Source organism: Suncus etruscus, chromosome 1 (genome assembly GCF_024139225.1).
Source record: "Suncus etruscus isolate mSunEtr1 chromosome 1, mSunEtr1.pri.cur, whole genome shotgun sequence".
NCBI classification, from domain to species: domain Eukaryota; kingdom Metazoa; phylum Chordata; class Mammalia; order Eulipotyphla; family Soricidae; genus Suncus; species Suncus etruscus.
This window is the reverse complement of record NC_064848.1, coordinates 206,898,408-206,922,228: the sequence shown is the minus strand read 5'-3', so window position 1 is coordinate 206,922,228 and position 23,821 is coordinate 206,898,408. Positions and strand designations below refer to the sequence as shown.

The 23,821-nt window shown below is 59.9% G+C and overlaps 1 protein-coding gene across 2 annotated transcripts; it reads right to left on the bottom strand.

Moving 5' to 3' along the window:
* Window positions 1-1,952: 1,952 nt before the first annotated feature.
* Window positions 1,953-23,821, bottom strand: GAA (alpha glucosidase). Of its 2 annotated transcripts, none has more exons than XM_049777133.1 (19): window positions 23,228-23,821; window positions 22,620-22,765; window positions 22,197-22,362; window positions 22,024-22,120; window positions 21,535-21,654; window positions 21,318-21,436; window positions 21,110-21,241; window positions 20,076-20,186; window positions 19,767-19,880; window positions 19,612-19,696; window positions 19,177-19,294; window positions 18,706-18,839; window positions 17,818-17,969; window positions 17,551-17,699; window positions 16,643-16,784; window positions 16,389-16,538; window positions 16,032-16,196; window positions 15,790-15,942; window positions 1,953-2,315 (listed from the first exon to the last, which is right to left on the bottom strand). In XM_049777133.1, the coding sequence occupies exons 1-19, from the start codon at window positions 23,735-23,737 to the stop codon at window positions 2,256-2,258; spliced, it is 2,823 nt and encodes a 940-aa protein (XP_049633090.1). In that variant the 5' UTR covers window positions 23,738-23,821; the 3' UTR covers window positions 1,953-2,255. The 2 variants fall into 2 exon arrangements, with proteins under 2 accessions (XP_049633090.1, XP_049633099.1); XM_049777142.1 differs by lacking the exons at window positions 15,790-15,942; window positions 16,032-16,196; window positions 16,389-16,538; ... (13 more) ...; window positions 22,620-22,765; window positions 23,228-23,821 and adding exons at window positions 2,428-2,580; window positions 2,674-2,838; window positions 3,039-3,188; ... (13 more) ...; window positions 9,717-9,862; window positions 10,341-10,856.

Genomic DNA, 23,821 nt, shown 5'->3' with positions numbered 1-23,821 from the left:
TCCTGAGTCTGGCTTCGCCTAGGCCAGGCCCTGCTCAGAGACATCTTCCACCTCACCAGGCTCCTGTCTCCAGTCAGCGCCTCAAAAGGACACACACCACCCCTGCACCGAGATATATAATGGGCTGAGCCGTGCCCTGCCCTCCCATCTCACCATAATAGAAGCTTTTTTGTTTTTTTAAGTTTTTTGACCCACACACAGCAGTGCTCAGGGGTTATTCCTGTCTCTGTGCTCAGAAACTGCTCCTAGCTTAGGGGACCAGATGGCATGATGGGGATCGAAACCACGTCCACCCTGATTCAGCTGCGTGCGAGGCACGGTAGATGATCCAGGAAGAAAGAGGGTCCCTGGGTGGTACCACTTCTGATGGTCCTGTCCCCCATACCTGGGTTACCTGGTGAGCTAGGTGGTGGGTGTGCAGTGGTCCCTTTGCACCATGGAAGTCAATCTACCAGCCTCCTGCTCCCACACTTCCTTTTTACTCATGGAGATGCAGGGACCCACCATGAGGCTGGCAGGCTCCCTAAAACCCATCAGTGCCCCAAACAAACCCGACCTCTTGCTGGTTCTTCTCTATGGGGGACTTGGTTTTCAGGACTCAGCCCCATCCTAGGAGGGCCAGGGCACAAGCGTCCTGTGAGTTTGGGCGATTTTCAGCAGAGCCTCCCATAACTCAGGATGTTTGACTGTCATAAGGCCCAGCTGCTTCTCTAGGCACTGGTGCTCAAGGCTGGGCCTGTCCAGGACCCCAGGGCAGGACAGGAGCACATAGCGAAGGTTGGAGTGAAAGTACAGTGGTTAAGGTGTTTGCCTTGCACCATTGCATGTGGCCAACCCAGGATGGACTCAGGTTCTATTCCCAGCATCCCATATGGTCCTCGAGCCTTTCAGAATCGACTTCTGAGCGCAGAACCAAGAGTAATCCCTGAGTGCAGCTGGGTGCTACCCAAAAAGCAAAAAAGCAAAAAGGGGGCCTGAGAGATAGCATGGGATAGGACAATTGCCTTGCATGCAGAAGGACGGGTGATTTACATTCCTGTCGGGTCCCCCGAGCCTGCCAGGAGTAACCCCTGAGCGCTGTGAGGTGTGACCCCCCCAAACAAACACAAAAACACTTAGTATCGTGGATATCCCCCTCCCCAACTTCTTATTTTTCCCACCTGAATGATTAGAACTACCCACACATGGAATGGGTGGCTGACTTGGGGGGAGAACGGGATTCAGAAGGAGAGTTAGAGGCATAAGAGAGAATCAACAGCGAGATTCAACCGAGAGATTCTGTATCAGCAATTCAGCAACAGATTCAGCAGCAGTAGCATCAGCAAAGGGAGTTGGTCAGCCTGGAAGCCAGTTAGGAAGCCTGGAAAAGGCAGCAGAAAGGGAGACAGAGGCCGAGAGAGCCAGGAGTAGGGAAGTAGCTGCTGGGAAAAGGCTTAGTATGGAGGCCATGTGGGGGTGTGTGCATGGTGGAAGGGACTGTGAAATAAAGCTGGCTGACTCCTGGTACTTCATCCGACTGCCTTGTGAATCTCTCTGCCCTCACCTTGCCACCTTCAGACTGGCCGGGCCATAGGGGCTGTGGGAGCTGGGTCGAGTCCAGAAAGACCTTACCATCCCCATACCAACTCTAGGACTCTTTAATGAATATATTAAAACAACATAGCAGTCCTTCTAGGCCACCTGTGGATGCTTTTTGGCAGGACTGTTGGCCCACCAGCTGCAGGAGGTTCTCGACACGTCATGTAAGTCTGACAGACAGACGCCAGGGCTATGAACTTGATAGATCCCCAAACCAGGACGTGATGCTTGTGTAAAGCAGCCATGGTCAAGGCCAGGGCCAGACTGATGGGGGAGCTGCCTCAGCTTGACTGGGGATGAATCCACGCCACCAAATCCTGGGGACTGCACATGACCGGGATGAATTTATTGAAATACTTGCACTTACAGGGAAGTTTCCTGGGTCTTGAATCTGGCTTCTCCCGGGTCAAACCTTGCTTAGAGATATCGTACACAGCACCAGGCTCCCCGTCCCTCATCAGTACCCCAACAGGGACACACACCACCCCTGATCCAAGATACATACTTGGCTGAGTCCTGCCCTGGCCTCCCACCTCACCGTCACAGCAGCGTAGGTTGGGGACGCCCTACCCCTGGGGTAGAAACAACAAATCCCAGGAGGCAGGAGGAGGCTTTGGCAGAGGGGGGCACTCTCAAGAGTCCACACGTTGGGCACAGCCAGGTGCCCCAGGGCGCCATCAGCTCCAGCTCACAAGAAACTTGACTGTCACAGGCAGAACCACGGGCACCTGTAGGGTCTGGAGACACGGGCCATCAGCCATTTGCCAAGTGTCCCCGGGGGTGATGCCCACGAGGTGCCTGACACCCACCCTCACCCATGCCCTAGTCTGGGGTGAGGGGCAGCCTTGCCTTGGTTTCGGGGCTGTAGGTGAAGTCGGAGATGGGGACGCCGTTGGAGAACACATTCTGGGGAGCCTTTGGCACGCCCAAGACGGTGACTCTGCTCAGCCGCAGGCCCGCACCCTCACTGCTGACGTGCCCTGGCATGTTCCCGATGGTGTTCTGGCCACATGACAGGGTAGGTCGGTGCGTGGGGCCTCCTCTCCTCTGCCTGCCACTCCCGCCCGGGGTCATGGCCTTAGGCCCCAGACTCACGTTCCTGGCCCAGAAGCCCACCAGCGTGTAGGCACCGCTCTCCAGTGTCCCCAGACTGTCCCCGTCGTCCCAGTACAGCTCCCCTTGGGCCTTCCCGCTCGAGGTGAGGCCCACAACCAGGGTCAAGGGCTGCTTGCGTGTCTCCGTGGTGGTGAGGCCAGGACCCTGCAGAGGGCAGTGGGTGTGCAGCGGTGGGGCCTGACAGGCACTATAGCCACTGTACTGACCTCGATTGCGGGACAGCGCTGTGCGGAGACCTCCCCGTTTCCAGTGACCCCTAGACCATGGCACTGGGGTCCTGGAAGTGCCCCTACCTGGGGGACAATCGTGGCAAAACCCAAGGTGGTGTCCATCCCTCTCCCTACCTGCAGAGGAATGATATGCCCCTCCCGCAGGTGGACATTGATGGTGTCCAAGGGCGCCGGCAGGGTCACCCACTGGCCCTGGCTGTGGACGGTAAAATCACGGGGTGCCGGATGTTGAGGCGAAAGGCTGTCAGTGGCTTCCAGGGGCATCTGCAAGGACATGATGTGTTCGAGGGCATCACCCACCCTGCCCTATCCCCGGGCTGAGCTTGAGCCACTTATAGGGCCATGATGTGGGGCAGGGACTCACCGAGTGCAGCTCGTACCACGTGCCAGCCGGGAAGTAGCCGGTCACTTCCGTCTTCCCTGGCTCCAGCACGGGGGTGATGAGCAGGGCCGCTCCCCAGAGGAGCTGGCGGTCCACGGTCCAGGTGGTGGGGTCCTGGGGGAACCTGGAAGGAAGGCCCTAGGGGTCAGTGGGCTGGGGGGCCATAGAAAAGCAGCCCAGGCTGTCCTGTGGGGAGGGCGCAGGTGGGTCCAGGCGAGGGTTTCCTGGGTGAATGGAGTTGTGACTTGGGCTGACGCTTGGCACCAGGAGCTGCTCTAGGAGCTAGCAGGAGGGACCCCTGGCTGACCCTTAGGGGTCCTATTCAGAGGGGAGACCATCACCCCAAGGTAATCCTAGAATTGGGCTCTGCAGCAGCGCCACTTGCCCGGGAGCCTAGAACCCTTTCCGGATTGCTTCCGCAGGGTCCCCACGGGGGTCCCCAAGCTGGTCCAGCTGAGCTGAGGCTCCAACAATGATTGGGGGAGCCAAGAGGCAATGGGGTCATCCCAGCACAGCCCGGCCCAGCTGCGGGGAGGGGCGGGGCCTGAACCCAGAAGGGGCGGGGTGTTATGGAGAGGGGCGGGGCTTAGGATGAGTGTGGGGCGGGACTGAGTGATGATTGAAGGCCGAAGCGGCAAATCCTTGTCTTTTCAGGGACTAAGAGGTGGGACTTGGACCGGAAGGGGCGGGACAGGCGCCCGTTAAAGGGCTAAGGAGCCGGCATGGGGCGCACTGTTGTGCCGGTGAATCCAGGTCAGGACTGACATGGGGGCGAAGGTGGCCCCGGGCCTGGGAGGAGCGGGGCCGGGCCCCAACGCCAGGGGTAGGGGTAAGCAGCGGGCTGGACCACGCTGCATGGATGGGCGTGGATGAATAATAAATGTCGAAGGAGCGGGCCAGGCTAAGGAGCGGGAGGTAAGAGGCGGATCTTGTGCCGGCAGAGGCGGGACATGGTGCCGGTGCAGGGCTCGTATTGGACCGTAGTGCGCGGGGGCGTGGCCTCTCCCGGAAGGGGGCGTGGCCACCGCGCCGGCCCTTCCCGCGCACTCACTCCAGGAGCAGCGCGCGGGCCACGGTGTCGCCCTGGACGTGCGCGCGGTGGAAGAGCGAGTAGAGGAAGGGCAGCAGCGCGTAGCGCAGGCGCAAGGCCTTCTTCATGGCGCGCTGCGCCTCCTCGCTGAACCGGTACGGCTCCTGCGGCTGCGGGGAGAAGGCGATGGCTCGGGCCTGACCCGCAGCTCGTGCAGCCCCCGCCCCATGCATCAGTGCCTCCACCAGCTCCATGCATCAGTGCCTCCACCCGTCCCCTGCAGCTCCCTGACCCCCCACTCCGCAACCTGGCGCCCCTACTATGCTACTGAGGAAGTTGTGGTTGCGCATGAAGGGGTAGAAGGCGCCCAGCTGCATCCAGCGCACGCACAGCTCCTCGTTGGTGTCGCCAAAGAAGCCGCAGATGTCCGCCCCGACCAGGGGCACGCCCAGGACGTTGAACAGCAGGACCTCTGGAGGAAGGGGCAGCCTCAGCCTCAGGCTGCCTGCGCCCCCCTTTTCCTGGGCCACCCACCGGCGGGGTCCCATTAATACCTGGTCTCAGCAAAGATGGCCCTCCCAGTCATGGCTGGCGGGGTGGGGTGACTGTCCCCGATCCACCCTCCTGCCCCTCCGCAAAGCTCTGCGTCCTGGTGGGTTCCCTCCCTCATCTCAGAGGCCCCATTCAGACCTGGGCCTCCTAACCCAAGTCCCTGGGAGTTATTCTTGCTCTCAGTGCCACTTGTGGCACGTGGTAACTTCAGAGCTCAGTGACCTTGAGAAAATGTCCCTGTTCCGATTCTAGGCCCAGCCCACGGCTATGTGGCACAACACTGGCATCATGCCTCCAGGCCCTGGCACCTGGGAGGCTGCCTGTCCCTTCCTAGGGCTCTACCCTTCTGGTGATGGCACCCTTAGACTCAGCCAGTAGGCTTAGCTCAGGACCCACTTCCTAGGGAACTCTGGACGGGACAGAGCCCTATACCAGACACTGGTGCCCCAAGGAACGGTTGGGCCAAGCAGGATGCTTTTGGGGTTCAGCAGCTCTGACGCTGCGTGGCTTGAGCCTTGAACCCCGGAGCACCCGAAGCAGAGCCCTTTCCTACAATACGGATGGCCACCAGGGGAGACAAAAAGAGGTATGCATGTCCTCCAATGGCTGCTGCCCCCGCTCCCCACCCTCCACGAATCCCCCAGGCTGGCCAGCCTCGCACCCACCAGGGATGGAATAGGCAAGCTGTTCCCATTTGCTCCACACGTCCCCTGTCCAGTGGCCAGCGTAGTGGCCGTGGCCGGCGAAGGTCGAGCGTGAAATCACGAAGGGTCGCTTCTTTCGGGCCTTCACCAGGGCACTGGTAGGGAGAGTCCAGAAGGGCAATGACCCTTCCCAGAGTGGCAGAGCCCATCTGGCTCAGCAGTGAGGGCAGAGCTGGGTCGGCCCAGGCTTCCCTGCTCCACACCACCAGCCATGGGCCGTCCCCCTGCCTGGAAACATGTACATAGCTGGGCAGTACTGAGTCATCTGCACACACACCTACAGACCCATGCACACAGGCGTGCAGGGAGGCATGAGCACGCATAGGAGACAGCACGTACAAGGGCACGCACAAGGGCACTTACTCCTGTGTATACATAGCCAGGTGGGCAGGGGCCCGAGGACTGGTAGGCTCACCTGTTCGACGCCATGGCATGACCCAGTCCGTACAGGTTGTGCAGGTTGTAGTGCGTGGAAAGGAACTGGCGGCTGGAGGCACAGATGGTGGTAGACCGCAGGGTCTTGCCCATCACCTCTGGAAGTGGGGAATCACAGTTCCTAAGGGCCCCACTGAGCAGGGTGTCCACTAGGCACTCTGAAGGCTTCTCCATTCCTTGCAACGTTTGCAACTTAGGGTAGGGCCCTTTTCTCCACTTCCCGAGGACTGAGCCAGGCCCTGCAGCCACACACCTCTCCCACCCTTCCTGAGCCTCATCCTGCCTAGGATGCTGTTCCCAGGGCTGAGGCTCAGTGCCCCATGGGGACCTCTCCGCTGACCAGGCAAGGATGAAGGGCTTACGGGGCACATAAGGTGGGTTCTCCAGCTCATTGTTCGGGCAGCCGTCCACGGAGCCTGGCACGAAGTTGGACGGTTCGTTCATGTCCTATAGGAGAGGCCAGAGTGGATGCCCTGGCCAGGAACAGGGGCGAGGAGCTGGGCAGAGCCACACTTACGAGCCACATGCCATCCAGGGGCACCCGGTCATGGAACTCAGCCACCATGTCCTCCCACCAGGCAACGGTGGCTGGGTTGGTGAAGTCAGGAAAGGCAGTGAGTCTGGGCCATACCTGCAGGGAGGCAGGAGGTGGACATGCAGAACCCCCATTACACAAGTTCCTGGGGGGTTCAGCCTCCCCTTCATCTAGAGGAACATATTCCCCAAAGTCTCCAGCTGGGAAGGTTCTGGAAGGAGCTGATGCTGGGACCGGGTCTCTAGCACCCATGAGAGGTGGGAACAGCTAAGGACACCTGACTGCTCTGGGGGGGGGGTGGGTCCTCGACCTGCGCCCCTCTACCTTGCCAATTAGCAGCTGGTTGGTCTCATTGGTGATGAAGACACCTCTCCGGAGCCCCTCGTCATAGGGCCGGTAGCTTCCTGGGTGCTGGGAAATGCCGATGCCTGGGTTCTAGGGCAGTGAGAGACAGCTACTGGCTAGTCCCAGCCTTTCTCAGCTCTTCAGCCTGAAGAGCAAGCTCCACTTTTTCTTGTTTTGTTTTTGTGGGCCACACCAGGTGATGCTAGGGTTACTCCTAGCTATGTGCTTAGAAATTGCTCCTGGTTTGGGGTCCATATGGGACGCCGGGGGATCGAACCATGGTCAGTCCTAGGTTAGTGCGTGCAAGGCAGGAGCCTTACCTTTTACACCACCACTCACTTTTTTATTAAAATGTTTTTTGGTTTTGGGTCACACCTGAGGATGCTCAGGGCTTATTTCTGACTGCACACAGGAATTATTCCTGCCTGTGCCTGGTAGACTTTAAGATGCCAGGGATTGAAGCATCAGTTGTGTGCAAGCCCAGTACCCTCCCCGCAGAGCTCACACTTCAGCCCCATGGTACAGGTGCTTTCACTTGGGCTTTTTGGGAGACAGAACTCAGGGCCTCGAAGGCACCCCCATGCTCTTCAGTCCTGAGCCACCTCCCCCATCCCATATGCTTCTTTAGGATTATTGACTAACTGCTGGTGCCTCTGATGCTTGGGGGCCCGACGCCACTCTTTGGGCCATTGTGCTGACAAGTAGTGCTCAGGGTTTAAACTCAGAGCCTTGGGATAAGTTCCTGTCCACGTTTATTTTCTTTTTTTTTTCTTTTTTTTTTTTTGGTTTTTGGGCCACATCCTGTGACGCTCAGGGGTTACTCCTGGCTATGCGCTCAGAAGTTGCTCCTGGCTTCTTGGGGGACCATATGGGATGCCGGGGGATCGAACCTCGGTCCGTCCTAGGCTAGCGCAGGCAAGGCAGGCACCTTACCTCCAGCGCCACCGCCCGGCCCCCACGTTTATTTTCTTTTTCCCATTTTCTTCTTTTGGTTTTTAGGTTATATCAGGGATTATACGTGGCAAAATTTGGGAGACGAGATGGGGCGCCAGGATTAAATGTAGCTGCATATAAGGCAAACACACACCCTCGTATTAATGGTTCATTACCCCCAAATTATTTTCAAAGAGAACAAGCCGACCTGACTGCCCCTATGCTGCATGCCAGGACAGCCAACACCAGAAAGCACCTCCCGTATCACGAGCATCATGTACCACAAGCATCATGTAGTGCCGGCCGCTCTGGTGCAGCTCCTCCACCATGGCTGGCAGGTCCCCGAATCCCTTCTGGTTGAAGGTGAAGTCTTTGCCGCCATCAGTGTAGTCCAGGTCGTTCCACTGGGTGTCCTGTGGCCAGGCAGGGGCTCAGCCTTGCCCGCACCTTCCCCTCCACCCCACCAGCCTGCCAGTCCCATCCACTCACCAGGGGAAAGCCGGCTCTGGTCATGTTGGCCACCGCCTGGAGGGTCATGTTGCTGGACATGTAGCCCCAGCGGCACAGGTGGAAGCCCAGGCCCCAGTAGGGTGGCATGAAGGGGAAGCCTGCGAGCCAAGGGGGTCCCACAGCGGGTGTGTGGGTGGGTGGGTGGGTAGGGGCGAGGCCTATGGCAACGGACAGGAGCGGGTTGGGGGGCACCTACCCACAACCTCCAGGTACTGCCGCACCACGCTCTTGGGCTCTGGGCCCAGGAAGACATACATGTCCAGGATCCCACCGGTGGACCGCCAGGTGAGGGCCGGGCTGGGCTGCAGGTCCACGTCTGGGGAGGGGCAGAGGGGATCAGGGGCAGCACAGAGAGCAGATGATGGGCACCACCGGGGCGGGACATGACTTGCAGGGGCTGGGCTGGAGGGGCAGGGATGCAGTTGCGCTTGGGGAAGTGGCCAGGTACTGGAAGTGCCAAGCCCTGGCCAGCTTCTGGGAGTGTCCCCCCAAGGGGGCGGGGCCTCCGAGGCGGGGCCTCAGGTGGAGAAGTTGGTGGGTGGGCCCAGAGGGCGGAGGCGAGTGGCCATGGTCTCAGCAGGTGGCTGCATGGGGGTGGGACCTCATGGGGTGGACTCGGAGGACCTAGCTGGGCGGCAGGGGCGGGGCCTGAGCGCGTGGAGCCTTGCTGTGCGCGGGGCTCACCCATGGCGTTGCTGTTCAGCAGGAAGACCCCGTGCGCCAGGCCGCCTTCCTCCAGCACCATGTAGAAGGGGTGCGAGCCGTACAGGTTGTGGCCGGGCTGGGACACGGCACACGGGCTTGAGCCTTGGTCTCAGTCCTCAGACTCCTCCCACCCCCAGCCGGCCGGGCCTCACCGTGGGTGCCGAGTCCCGGTTCCACAGTGTGACCCGGGTCCAGTTGGTGCTGAGGATCAGGGGGGCCAGGTGCTCGGCCAGGCCCAGAACGTAGCGGGAGGGCAGAGTGGTGGACAGCTGCAGGTACTGGTCGGCGAAGATGAGCGGGGCCACCGTGGTGTTCAGCCTGTGGGCAAGCACAGTGGGGCTGCTTCGGGAGCTGGGTGTGGGAAGGTGACGGCTGAGCCAGATTGGGGTGATCGGTGCAGATGAGGGCCCGGCCTGCTGGTCACAGTTCCTCCGAGCTGTCCCCTCGAAATTCCAGCAGCCTTGGAGCCACCGATTCCCCCCAGTGTCCTCAGTGTCCCCTGAGTGCCCAGAGCCTCCCAGGGCTGGATGTCAGAAGGGCTCTTAGGGGCCTGAGAGACCCCCAATGGGGTGTCCCAGAGGTCCCCACACGGAGGCTCAAGAGCATATTCTGCTTGTGGGACATTCACAGCACAGGACTGTCCACCCCCACGGACACTCACAGCACCCGGCTGTTCCTCTGCCGGCGGACGATCACCCCAAATGGGTCTCTGGAAAACTCCACTTTGTAGAGAGGGGCCTCTGCCCACCTGTCGACACGGGGAGTCTTCAAAGGGACCTCGTAACGTTTGTTCTTGGGGTCTTTGATCTAGAAAACAAGTCGGTGCCTTGAGAGCTCTGATGGTGGGTTGCTGCACCCCTCCACCTGCCCCCTCTGGTGTTGTAGGGCACAGGCCAGTCTGGGTCCCTGCAGTGTGGCCCTGGGAGGGATGAACAGGCAGACAGTGCTTCCCTAATGTGGCTTCCTGGCCTGGCACCTGAGTGGTGTGTGCGGAACCAAACCTGTGTCCCAGGTAACAAGGCAGAGACTTAGGACAGACCTGCTATGCCAGACATGTCCCTGGGTGCTAATGAGTTTCTTGAAAGTCTGGACTGTTCCCCCTTCTTCCTATTTATTTGAGACTTAAGCTCTGCCCCTCCCCCTGTCCCGGTTAAATTATTTCCAGAACCTTCCACTGGGAATCCTGGGGAGGGCATAACCCCTCCATGTGGTCACAGCTTCCGACAATGGGTCATGCCGGGCTCAGTCCTCCTGGGCATAGGGCCCACCCTCCTCCTCTGCCCACCGTGAAGTGCAGGCGGCCCTCGGTCTCCATCATCACATCCAGTTGCAACGCCATGATGTCCTTGGGGAAGATGGAGGCAGAGGCGCGTGTCAGGGTCGCCCTGTAGCCTGTCGTCGTGGCATTGAGGTCTTCCAGCTTGTAGCTCTGGTATTTGCGAGGGTAAAAGCACCAGGGTTGGCCTAGACCTGTGCCCCTGGGCTGCCCCGAGGGCATGTAGCAGCAGTTCCGGGCCTTGCACTGCTGCTCTGAGATTTCCCCGTTGGGTGCACAGTCCATGCGGCTGGCAGGTTCGATGTCGCACTGGTCAGGAGCGAGTGGACTCCGGGGCCTCCGGGGCAGGTGCTGAGCACCGTCTCTGCCCTCCGGGGCCCCGGAGACATCACCGAGCTCTCGAGGGTTCTCAGCAAAGTCCCAGAGCAACAGGTGTGCCAGCAGGGTAGCAGTGGCAGCGGCGAGGACGAGCAGGGTGCAGCCCCCAAGGAGGGTGCGGGGAGGCCACTTCCGGTCCATGGTGCTGGGTCTGTGTGGGAAGAAGTAGCTGAGTGGGCAGGAGGGGATTCCAGGGGTGCCCCATCTCAGTCCTGGGGGTGGGTGATACCACAAGCTGTGCAGGACGGGATGGGAGTTGTGGAAGGGCAGCCCATGAGGGCCCCAAACACCTGTGGGTGGGTTAGAGGCCAGAGACGGAGGTTTCTCACAGCCACTGAACACAATCCTGGTCAAGGTTCTGGTCCAATGGGGGCGATGGGGCTCAGATGGGTTCCTGTATCTCCTTTCTTATTCCAATCCTATCTAAATGTGTTCTAGACCAGAGTTTCCTCGAACATTTTATACAGGGGTCAATTTACAGTTCCTAACCGTTGGAGTCGGACAATTGTTTTATAAAATGAAATGATGAACAGTAGTGGCCCATGGGGTCCTAGGTTGAGGACTCCTGCCAAAACTGAGAGGAAGAATCTAGAGACAGAGAGGAGAGTTGGAGAGCATGGTGCACATCCCACACCTGGGCACTTCTGCCCAGGATGAATGAGCAGCTAAGCAGGACAGGCAGCAGCAGCAAAAAACATCTGGCGGGCCGCATGAATGTCCTTGGCAGGCTGAATGTGGGTCACAGGCCAAAGTTTGAGGACGCCTGTTCTAGATAGAGAAGTGTTCCTCTCCAGAACTGTGTAGGTTCCAGTGGCTGGCAGGTTGCCCAGAATGCATGTCTGGTGAAGCATGAGCTGAGCAGGGGTGATATTTGGTTAAGGAGAGTCTGGGAGCCCTAGGTCAAAGGAATCCAGTGAAGCTGCTGGTTTGTAGCCCCAAACTAGAGCAAGGCCAGGGCCGCAGCAGAGGGGGCCAAAGGGTGCGCTGCTGAGTCCTGCCCAACCCAGGAGGAAGCTAGGGCCCAACAGTTCAGGTCTGACACGGCCTGCAGTGCCCCCAGGTCCCCAGTTAGCTCCCACCAAGACCAGGTTGAATATGGCCGTTCGTGACCTCCCCCAGTCCTTGGGCTCAGACTTTGGGTAGAACATGTCAGACTCCGGCAGCTTTGCCCTGGGACAAATTACTCAGAAGGGCAGCTAGTAGAAGCCTTCTTCCTGGGCCTCCCACTCCCTGTCCCAGCAGAGACCTGTGGGACTCTGTGAAGCAGGATAGGACCTGGCAGGGCAGGTTCTATAGCAATAAATCTAATGGGCGCCGCAGGGCCCCCTTCTCCAGGACCCAGCAATTGCAAACCCCTGAAGGACCCTGCAAGACCCTGGACATAGGCCTGGAGGTCATGGGTGCTGCTGAGCAGGGGTCCAGCACGGTGGCCCTCGCGCCCCCTGCCCGGGGGGAGCTGGCACCTCTGTTTCCCCCTCGCACGCCCTGGCCTGCAGCGGTTGGAACGCGAGATTCCGGGGCCGGGACACTGCGCCCCACTTCTCCGTCGATCATGATCGATCACCCATAGACCCTGATCGATCCGGCCCCTTCTGCAGCCAAGTAGCACTCCCCGCCCAGCCTGTCCGGGGGTCTTTTTTTTTTTTTTTTTTGGTTTTGGATCACACCCTGAGACGCTCGAGGGGTTACTCCTGACTCTGGCTCAGAAGTCGCTCCCGGCAGGCTCGGGGGACCCTATGGGATGACGGGGATTCGAACCACCATCTGTCGCTTGCACTGGGTCTGCCAAGTGCAAGGCAAATGCCCCACCGCCCTGCTTATCTCTCTGGCCCTGTCCAGGGTCTTTGGAGGCCGGTGCCGGCACTGGGCAGGGAAGACCCGCCTCGTCCGCCTGAGCCCGAAAGACAGACCCCCGTCTGCTGCGATGCGGATCCTGCGATGCCAATCCAGCGCTGGCTCCGCGTGGTCCAGCCACTCACTCCGCGCACGCGCTCTCTGCCGGACCTGTCAGGGTCGCGCCTAGCGGCCCGCAGGCCCCGCCCACTCTGGTTGGGGGCGGAGCTCCCCGATCACGTGACGGCACGGCGTCTCCTGCAGCCGCGCGCCCCCTGGCGGCCGGTCGAGCAGAGCCCTGGGCGGTGACAGGCGCGGCCTCCATCTGTCTCATCTGCCAGGATGCCTGCCACGCTTCACCTCTCGCCTTCGTGTTCCTGGAGGGTTCCGCTCACGGGCGCACCCCGCGCAGGCAGCCTGGAAGAGCCGCTGGAAGTCACCGGTGGAGAATTGCATTCTGCGACGTCGGTAGGGGCAGGTGCGGGCAGAGAAGGGGCAGGGAAGGAATGCATGTGCTCAGAGGCCAGGTGCCAAGCGGTAGCCAGCGGCTACCCCACTTCTCTCTGGGCAGCTGGGCCAGGGGACCCTGGGCAGCAGGCTAAAGGACAAGGTTCAAGGTTCAAAGTTTGTCGGGTGTCCAGCCTAGGCAGGCATGAAAAGGGGCGGGCAAGGCCCCTGGTCCTGTCCCCTTGGGAACCCTTCTGAGACCTGGCAGGTTTTCTGCCTGCCAGCCTGCCTGCTTGTTTTCGCTTTCCAGGAGCATCTGCTTCTGACAGTTATTTCTTCAATCTTTAGAGGCCCCGAACCAGAGCTCTCCACTGGAACAATAGCCAGAAAAGTGGGGTTTGGTTGAGTTTCTCCCATCAGGGAAAGTGTGTGTCCCAAAGCAAGTATGTTTAAAAAGTGAACCCCAGCAGGTGATACTTTGCTGTGGTCTAGCTAGCTGGCTTCGGTCACCTTCACCCCTCGCACCTCAAAGTGTCCCTGAGCACCGCCAGGAGCAATCCCTGAGGACCGAGCCAGGAGTAAAACCTGAGTACATACAAGTTGGCCATTTCTCCCCTCCAGCCTCCTGAAAGGAGGCTGTTGCAAGTCAGCCCTTGATGGGGTTGACTGATGGAGGGATGGAGGATGAGGTCTTTCCCCTCCAGCTCAGAGCACGCCTCTGCCACCCAGTTCATCTGGCGGTTCTGAGGTGAAGTGTCGGGTAAACAGCTCGCAGACAGTCAGGCTTGTGGAAATAATGGCTTTATTCGGTGGACAAGACTGAAGCCCAAAGCCTCAGCATCAGTTCCAGCCAAAAAGCCTTCTGCCTTCCACAGACCCTTGCTGTTACCTCCCAGAATCAGGTACCACCCAAGGGTGGGAGCAGAATCAGGTACCACCCTAGGGTGGGAGCAGAATGCCAGGTCACACCCTAGGGTAGGGCACAATCACGATCAGGCTAGGGTCATTAACATCATTGAAATGTTTACATACACAACAGGAGGCAGGGAATATGCTCACAGGCCAGGTGCCAGGGAATAATTATCTATTTCTCTCTGGACATCTGGGCCAGGAGGGTCTGTCCCACCTGAAAGCAAGCAGCGGTCACCCCAGAGGAAGGGGTGCATCTGACTCAGGGTCAACTCTCTCTGGTTTTGTATTTCTGAAGTGTTTTTGGAATAAACGAGCATTTCCTTCTCCCTGTCTCAGAAAACCCTTTTAATTTTCTGCTGAAGAGTTAGAAAGTGAGGTAATCTTGTTGACTAGTTTCCTTTCACACAGGGAAGGGGGTCTCAGCTCAGAAACTGGGGTGTTAGTTGAGGATAGGTCAGTGGGTGATCCAGGGAGAAAGAGGGTCTCCGGATGGTACCAACTCTGATGGCATTATCTCCCCTAATCCAGGGTTATCTGGTGAGCTAGGTGGTGGGTATGCAGTGGCACCTTTGGGTCATGGAGGCCAATCTACCAGCCTCCTGCTCCCACACTTTCTTTTTACTCATGAAGACACAGGGACCCACCAGAGGCTGGCAGGCTCCCTAAAACACACCAGTGCCCCAAACAAACTCCGACATCTTGCTGGGTCTTCTCCATGGGGGACCTGGTTTTCAGGACTCAGGCCCCGTCCTAGGAGGGCCATGGCACCAGCCATGGGTGGGTGAAGGCCTGGCGGACCTTGAGCAGAGCCTCCCAGAACTCGGGATGTTCGACTGTCATAAGGCTCAGCTGCTTCTCCAGGGGCTGGTGCCTCAATGCTGGGACTGTCCAGGGCCCCAGGGCGGGACAGTAACAAATAGCGGGGTGCCAGAGTAATAGTACAGTGGTAAGGCATTTGCCTTGCACGTGGCCAACTCAGGACAGATCGGGCCCTATTCCCAGCATCCCATATGATCCAAGCCTGTCAGGAGCAACTTCTGAGTGCAGAGCTTGGAGTAACCCCTGAGTGCTACTGGGTGTGGCCCCAAAACAAACAAACAAACAAAAGGAACACTTGATGGTCGTTGTTGGCCACCTGTGTGTGGGTGCTTTTGGCGGGTCTGCTGGGCCACCAGCTGCAGGAGGTTCTCGACACAGAGACCATGTAATTCTGACAGACACGAGGGCTGTGAAGGTGACAGGTCCCCAAGCCCAGGGCATGATGCTTGTGCTGAAGCAGCTGTGGGCAAGACTAGTGCCAGGATGATGGGGAGCTGCCTCAGCATGGCTGGGGATGAATTCACCCCCCAAATTCTGGGGGCTGTGCATGATCGGGATGAATTTATTCAAGTAATTGCACTTAAAAGGGAAGTTTCTTGGGCCCTGAATCTGGCTTCTCCTGAGTCAGGCCTTGCTTAGAGATATCTTACACACCACCAGGCTCCCTGTCGCCGGTCAGCACCCCAAAAGGGACACACACCGCCCCTGCACCGAGATACATACTGGGCTGAGACCTGCTCTGTCCTCCCATGTCACCGTAACAGCAGCTTAGTTTGGGGGACGCCCTACCCCAGAAGTAGAAACAACAAATCCTGGGAGGAGACTGCAGCAGAGAGGGGCATTCTGGGCATGAGGTCTGCATGCTGGGCACAGCCAAGTGCCCCAGGGCCAAATCAGCTCCAGTTCACAAGAAACTTGCTCATCATAGGCAGCTCCACGTGAACCTGCAGGGTCTAGACATGTACCATCAGTCATCTTCCAAGTGTCCATGGGAGTGATGGCCACACAATGCCCGACACTCACACTCACCCTCACCCTTTCCCCAGCCTGGGGTGAGGGACAGCCTTACCTTGGTTTGGAAGCTGTAGGTGAAGTCGGAGATGGGGACGCCATTGGACAGCACCTGCTGGGGGGCCTTTGGCACACCCAGTACCGTGATCCTGCTCAGCCGCAGGTCAGCACCCTCACTGCTGACGTGCCCTGGTGTGTTCCCGACGGAGTTCTGGCCACACAACAGGGCAGGTCAGCGCTGGGGCCTCCCTTTTCTGCCTGCCACCCCCACCAGGATCACAGCCTTAGGCCCAGACTCACGTTCCTGGCCCAGAAGCCCACCAGCGAGTAGGCACCGCTCTCCAGCACCCCCAAACTGTCTCCGTCGTCCCAGTACAGCTCCCCTTGGGCCTCCCCGCTGGAGGTGAGGCCCACAACCAGGGTCAGGGGCTGCTGGCGCGTCTCCGTGGTGGTGAGGCCAAGACCCTGCAGAGGGCAGTGGGCGTGTAGGGGTGGGGCCAGGCAGGCACTGTACTGACTGTCTCCTGTGGGATGGCACAGTAGGCGCCTACACAGGGGAGGCCTCCCCGTTCCCAGTGCCCCCTTGGCCATAGATAGCACTTGGGTCCTGGATGTGCTCCTACCTGGCCCCAAGGTGGTGCCCATCCCTTTCCCTACCTGCAGGGGGATGATATGCCCCTCCCGCAGGTGGACATTGATGGTGTCCAAGGGCGCCGGCAGGGTCACCCACTGGCCCTGGCTGTGGACAGTAAAATCACGGGGTGCCGGATGTTGAGGTGAAAGGCTGTCAGTGGCTTCCAGGGGCACCTGCAGGGATATGATACGTTCAGGGGCGGGCGTCAACCACCCTGCCCTATTCCCGGGCTGAGCTTGAGCCACCTACAGGGCCATGATGTGAGGCAGGGACTCACCGAGTGCAGCTCGTACCACGTGCCGGCCGGGAAGTAGCCGGTCACTTCCGTCTTCCCTGGCTCCAGCACGGGGGTGATGAGCAGGGCCGCTCCCCAGAGGAGCTGGCGGTCCACGGTCCAGGTGGTGGGGTCCTGGGGGAACCTGGAAGGAAGGCCCTAGGGGTCAGTGGGCTGGGGTGGAGGGCACTGGAAAGGCAGCCCAGCCTTGTGGGGAGGTGGGCCCAGGGCCTGGCAGGTGGGCCCAGGCGAAGGTTTCCTGGGTGAATGGCGTTGTGGGCTGGGCTGACGCTTGGCTGCTCTAGGGCTAGCAGGAGGGACTCCCTGGCCCCTGGCTGAGCAGTGTCAGCTCCTTAGGAGTCCTGTTCAGAGGGGAGACCATCACCCCAAGCTAACCCTGGGATCGGGCTCTGCAGCAGCACCATACGCCACTGGAGCCCCGAACCCTCTCCGGATTGCTTCTGCAGGATCCTTATGGGGGTCTCTGCGGGGTCCCCCAGGCTGGTCCAGCTGAGCTGAGGCTCCCACAGTGAGTGGGAGAGCCAAGAGCCAAGGGGGTCATCCCAGCACAGCCCGGCCCAGCTACGGGAAGGGGCGGGGCCCGAGTCGGGAGGGGAGGAGCCTATCTGGGAGGGGCCTTATTGGCTAGGAGGAGGGGCCTGGGCAGAGTGTGGGCGGGGCTAAATAATGATTGAAGGATAAAGAGGCGGGTCCGTGTCCTTTCAGGGAACAAGAGGTGGGGCCTTATGGGGCGGGGATAAAGGTATCGTTGCCTGCCAGGGAGGGGCCTGTGCCGGAAAAGGCGGGGCATGAGGACGATGCAGGGTCCGGATTGGACCGTGGTGGTGCGCGGGGCGTGCCCTTCCCCGGAAGGGGCGTGTCCATCGCGCCGGCCCTTCCCGCGCACTCACTCCAGGAGCAGCGCGCGGGCCACGGTGTCGCCCTGGACGTGCGCGCGGTAGAAAAGCGAGTAGAGGAAGGGCAGCAGCGCGTAGCGCAGGCGCAAGGCCTTCTTCATGGCGTGCTGCGCCTCCTCGCTGAACCGGTACGGCTCCTGCGGCTGAGGGAGAAGGCGATGGCTCGGGCCTGACCCGCAGCTCCGTGCAGCCCCCTCCATGCATCAGTGCCTCCGCCCCCTGCTGCTCCCTGACCCCCCACTCCGCACTCTGGCGCCCTACTGTGCTGGTGATGCTGTTGTGGTTGCGCATGAAGGGGTAGAAGGCGCCCAGCTGCATCCAGCGCACGCACAGCTCCTCGTTGGTGTCGCCATTGAAGCCGCAGATGTCCGCCCCGACCAGGGGCACGCCCAGGACGTTGAACAGCAGGACCTCTGGAGGAAGGGGCAGCCTCAGCCTCAGGCTGCTTGCGCCCCCAGTCCCTGGGCCACCCACTGGCCAGGCCTCGTTAGCACCTGGTCTCAGCAATGGCCACTCTCCAGTCCTAACCGGGTGACTGCCCCCGAACTCATCCCCCCACAAAGCTCTGCGTCCTGGTGGGTTCCCTCCCCTCATCTCAGAGCCCCATCCAGACCTGAACTTCCTAACTCAGGCCCCTTGCTCTGTCTCAGTGCTATTGGTGGCACTTGGTAACTTGAGAGCTCAGTGACCTGTGCTGAGAAAATGTCTGTTCCGATTCTAGGCCCAGCCCACGGCTATGTAGCAGAACACTGGCATCATGCTTCCAGGCCCTGGTACCTGGGAAGCAGCCATTCCCACCCTGGGGCTCTGTGCCCTGCTGGTGATGGCACCCTCAGACTCAGCCAGCAGGCATAGCTCAGGACCCACTCCTGAGGGATCTCTGGGGAGGACAGGGCCCCACACCAGACACTGGTGCCCCAAGGAAGGGTTCGGGCCAAGCAGGTGCTTTTGGGGTTCAGCAGCTCTGACGTTGCGCGGCTTGAGCCTTGAACCCAGGGGTCCCCGGAGCAGGGCCCTTACCTACAATACAGACGGCCACCAGGGGAGACAAAAAGAGGTATGCAGGTCCTCCAGAGGCTGCTGCCCCCGCTCCCCACCCTCCATGAGTCCCCCACACGAGTCCTCCAGGCCGGCCAGCCTCAAACCCACCAGGGATGGAATAGGCGAGCTGCTCCCATGTGCTCCACACGTCCCCTGTCCAGTGGCCAGCGTAGTGGCCGTGTCCGGCGAAGGTCGAGCGCGAAATTATAAAGGGGCGCTTCTTTCGGGCCTTCACCAGGGCACTGGAAGGGAGAGGCCAGAAGGGCAATGACCCTTCCCAAAGGGACAGAGCTAGGTCTGCCCAGGTCTCCCCACTCCCCACCACCGGCCATGGGCCCTTCCCCTGCCCACAGGCAGGTAAGTATGTACCTGGGCAGCACTGAGGCAGATGCAAGAACCCAGGCGCTCACACCTGCACATGTGCCCATGTACCCAAGCACACAGGTGTGCAAGGAGGCAGGTTTACACACAGGCCAGCAGCATGTATACACGCATTTGTGCGCATGCTCACGCATCTAGGCGCAGACTCATGTGCGCACACAGCCAGGTAGGTAGGTGCCCAGGAACTGGCGGGCTTACCTCTGCGACACCATGGCCTCACTCAGTCCATACAGGTTGTGCAGGTTGTAGTGGGTGGACAGGAACTGGTGACTGGAGGCACAGATGGTGGCAGCTCGCAGGGTTCCGCCCTTCACACCTGGAAGTGGAGATCACAGTTCCAGAGGGTCCCATTCCATGAGATACCCACAGCAGCCCACAGGCACTCTGAAGATGCTTCCTTCTTTGCCACCTTTGCAACTCAGGGTTAGGCCCCCTTTTCTTCACTTTCCCGAGGACTGAACTGGCCCTACAGCTACAGACCTCTCCCACCCTTCGTGAGCTACATCCCGCCCTGGATGCCCTTCCTAGGGCTGAGCAGTGTCCCATGGGGAATCTCTCTTTAGCCAGTTGGCACCATGGAAGGTGTCCCTCGATTTCCAGCAGAAGCTGACCAAGCAAGGGCACAAGGCTTACCTGGCACATAGGGTGGGTTCTCCAGCTCATTGTCAGGGCAGCCATCCACGGATCCTGGCAGGAAGTTGGACGGTTCGTTCATGTCCTGTGGGAGAGGCCAGCGTGGGTACCCTGGCCAGGACCAGGGGCGAGGAGCCGGGCGGAGCCACACTCACAATCCACATGCCGTCCAGGGGCACCTGGTCATGGAACTCGGCCACCATGTCCTCCCACCAGGTAACGGTGGCTGGGTTGGTGAAGTCCGGGAAAGCAGTGAGTCCAGGCCACACCTGCAGGGAGGCCGGAAGTGGACATGCAGAACCCCCATTACACAGGCTCCTGGGGCACCATATTTCCCAAAGTGCCCCCAGCTGGGAAGGTTCTGGAAGGAGCTGACACAGGGGCCAGGTGTCTAGCACCTAGGAAAGCCAGGAATAGCCAGGAACCCCTGACTTCATGGGGGAGGGCAGCCTGCACCCCTCTACCTTGCCCATTAGTGGCTGATTTGTCTCATTGGTGATGAAGACGCCTCTCCGGAGCCCCTCGTCATAGGGCCGGTAAGTTCCTGGGCACTGGGTGCTGCTGATGGCTGGGTCCTAGGGGAGAGTGAGGACGCTGGGCCTGCCAGAAGGCCAGACCAAGACAGCTGCAGGCAAGTCCCACCTTTTCTCTCTGAGCTATGCAGCCACTTTAATATATATATATATATTTTTAATTTTAATTTTTTTTTTAATATTTTGTTTTTTTGGATCACACCTGAACATACTCAGGGCTTACTTCTGGCTCTGCACTCAAGAATTATTCCTGACTGTGCCTGGCAGACTGTATCAGATACCAGGAATGGAGCCAGGCCAGCTGTGAGTGCAAAGCTAACACCCTACCCAAAGTGCTCACACTCAGCCCCATGATAAAGGAACTTTCACTTGGATTGTTCTTGTGGAGCACTGAACTCTAGGCTCAGGGCCTCGAAGGCGGCCCCCAGGTGCTCCAGCCTTGAGCCACCTCCCTATCCCCATATGCTTCTATACGATTATTGATTTGTAACTGCAGCTTCCTCAGTGATGCTTGGAATACCAGAGCCCACTCTTGGGCCAGTGTGGTGACAGGTGGTGCTAAGGAGTTGAACTCAGGGCCTTGGGCTGAGTTCCGGGTGCAAATTTTTTTTTTCCCATTTTCTTTTTAGGTCAAAGGAGGGATTATTCCTGGCTCAGTGATAATTCCTAGCAAAATTTAGGAGATATGGGGCGCCAGGATTAAATGTAGGTTTTGGCTGCATATAAGGCAAACAAATGTCCTCCTGTACTATGGTTCCAATTACACCCCCACACACACACACACATTCTTTTCGAGGAGAATAAGCCAGGATAGCCAGCACTAGAAACCACAGCCTGCAAACATGCATCTTCCTGTTTGGCCACACCCCACACTCCATCTTCCTGGTGCTGAGTGCCAGCAACATCCCATAATTTGTGTTGCGGGTCTGGATCACCACAATCCCGAAAGAAGAAAGACTCCATACCACGATCATCACATAGTGTCGGCCACTCTGGTGCAGCTCCTCCACCATGGCCGGCAGGTCCCCGAATCCCTTCTGGTTGAAGGTGAAGTCTTTGCCGCCATCAGTGTAGTCCAGGTCGTTCCACTGGGTGTCCTGTGGCCAGGCAGGGGCTCAGCCTTGCCCGCACCTTCCCCTCCGCCCCACCAGCCCGCCAGTCCCATCCACTCACCAGGGGAAAGCCGGCTCTGGTCATGTTGGCCACCGCCTGGCGGGTCATGTCGCTGGACGTGTAGCCCCAGCGGCACAGGTGGAAGCCCAGGCCCCAGTAGGGCGGCATGAAGGGGAAGCCTGCCAGCCAAGGGGGTCCCGCAGCGGGTGTGTGGGTGGGTGGGTGGGTAGGGGCGAGGCCTATGGCAACGGACAGGAGCGGGTTGGGGGGCACCTACCCACAACCTCCAGGTACTGCCGCACCACGCTCTTGGGCTCTGGGCCCAGGAAGACGTACATGTCCAGGATCCCACCGGTGGACCGCCAGGTGAGGGCCGGGCTGGGCTGCAGGTCCACGTCTGGGGAGGGGCAGAGGGGATCAGGGGCAGCACAGAGAGCAGATGATGGGCACCACCGGGGCGGGACATGACTTGCAGGGGCTGGGCTAGGAGGGGCAGGGATGCGGTTGCGCTTGGGGGAGTGGCCAGGTACTGGGAGTGCCAAGCCCTGGCCAGCTTCTGGGAGTGTCCCCCCAAGGGGGCGGGGCCTCCGAGGCGGGGCCTCAGGTGGAGAAGTTGGTGGGTGGGCCCAGAGGGCGGAGGCGAGTGGCCATGGTCTCAGCAGGTGGATGCATGGGGGTGGGACCTCATGGGGTGGACTCGGAGGACCTAGCTGGGCGGCAGGGGCGGGGCCTGAGCGCGTGGAGCCTTGCTGTGCGCGGGGCTCACCCATGGCGTTGCTGTTCAGCAGGAAGACCCCGTGCGCCAGGCCGCCTTCCTCCAGCACCATGTAGAAGGGGTGCGAGCCGTACAGGTTCTGGCCGGGCTGGGACACGGCACACGGGCTTGAGCCTTGGTCTCAGTCCTCGGACTCCTCCCACCCCCAGCCGGCCGGGCCTCACCGTGGGGGCCAAGTCCCGGTTCCACATCGTGACCCGGGTCCAGTCGGTGCTGAGGATCAGGGGGGCCAGGTGCTCAGCCAGGCCCAGGACGTAGCGGGAGGGCAGCGTGGTGGACAACTGCAGGTACTGGTCGGCGAAGATGAGCGGGGCCACCGTGGTGTTCAGCCTGTGGGCGAAGCACAGTGGGGCTGCTTCGGGAGCTGGGTGTGGGGAGGTGACGGCTGAGCCAGATTGGGGTGATGGGGCAGATGAGGGGCCTAGGACTCCAGTCTACTGGTCACAGCTGCACTGTGCTGCCTCCTCGACACCCCAGCAGCCCTGGAGCCAGCGATTCCCCAGTCTCCTCAGTGTCCCCTGAACATCCAAAGCCTCCCAGGGGGAGGGCTCTTAGGGGAGGGGCCTGAGACCCCTAAGGGCACTCACAGCACCCGGCTGTCCATCTGTCGGCGGACAATCACCCCAAATGGGTCTCGGGAAAACTCCACTTGGTAGAGCGGGGCCTGTGCCCGCTTGTCAACACAGGGAGTCTTCAAAGGGACCTCGTAGCGTTTGTTCTTGGGGTCTTTGATCTAGAAGACAAGGCGGTGCCTTGAGATCTCTGATGTCGGGTTGCTGTACCCCCCCCCCACCTGCCTCCTCTTGTGCTGTAGGGCACAGGCCAGTCCGGGTCCCTGCAGTGTGGCCTTGGGAGGGATGAACGGGCAGACAGTGCTTCCCTGACGTGGCTTCCTGTGTTCAGACCCAGACGGCTGAATGGTGTGTGTGGTACTGAACTTGTGTCCCAGGTAACAAGCCAGTGACCTCCCATAGACCTGCTATGCCAGACATGTTCCTCGGTCCTAATGGGTGCCTCCCCTTCTTCCTTTTCATTTGTGACCTAATATCTGTCCCCTCCAGTCCCGCCTCCTCTAGAACCTTCCACTAGGACTCTTGGGGAGGACATAACCCCTCTGTGCAATCACGGCCTCCAATAGTGGGTCATGCCCAGATCACCCCTCCTGGGCACAGGGCTCCACTCTTCCCCTGCCCACCGTGAAGTGCAGGCGGCCCTCAGTCTCCATCATCACATCCAGTTGCAACGTCATAATGTCCTTGGGGTAGATGGAGGCAGAGGCACGTGTCAGGGTCGCCCTGTAGCCTGTCGTCGTGGCATTGAGGTCTTCCAGCTTGTAGCTCTGGTATTTGCGAGGGTAAAAGCACCAGGGCTGGCCTAGGCCTGTGCCCCTGGGCTGCCCCGAGGGCATGTAGCAGCAGTTCCGGGCCTTGCACTGCTGCTCTGAGATTTCCCCGTTGGGTGCACAGTCCATGCGGCTGGCAGGTTCGATGTCGCACTGGTCAGGAGCGAGTGGACTCCGGGGCCTCCGGGGCAGGTGCTGAGCACCCTCTCTGCCCTCCGGGGCCCCGGAGACATCACTGAGCTCTCGAGGGTTCTCAGCAAAGTCCCAGAGTAACAGGTGTGCCAGCAGGGTAGCAGTGGCAGTGGCGAGGACGAGGAGGGCGCAGCCCCCAAGGAGGGTGCGGGGAGGCCACTTCCGGTCCATGGTGCTGGTCTGTGGGAAGGGGTGGCTCAATGGGCAGGAGGGATCCCAGGGGTGGCCAGCCTTGGGAGTGGGACGTAACAAAAG

What these genes read in the sequence shown, in the direction of transcription:
- GAA (XM_049777133.1), bottom strand. Translation starts at nt 23,737, where the DNA reads ATGGACCGGAAGTGGCCTCCCCGCACCCTCCTTGGGGGCTGCGCCCTC. An exon ending in CAGATGGACAGCCGGGTGCT is followed by an intron (nt 22,363 to 22,619) that starts GTGAGTGCCCTT and finishes CTTCGCCCACAG; the next exon opens with GCTGAACACCACGGTGGCCC. An exon ending in GCAGTACCTGGAGGTTGTGG is followed by an intron (nt 21,437 to 21,534) that starts GTAGGTGCCCCC and finishes CTTGGCTGGCAG; the next exon opens with GCTTCCCCTTCATGCCGCCC.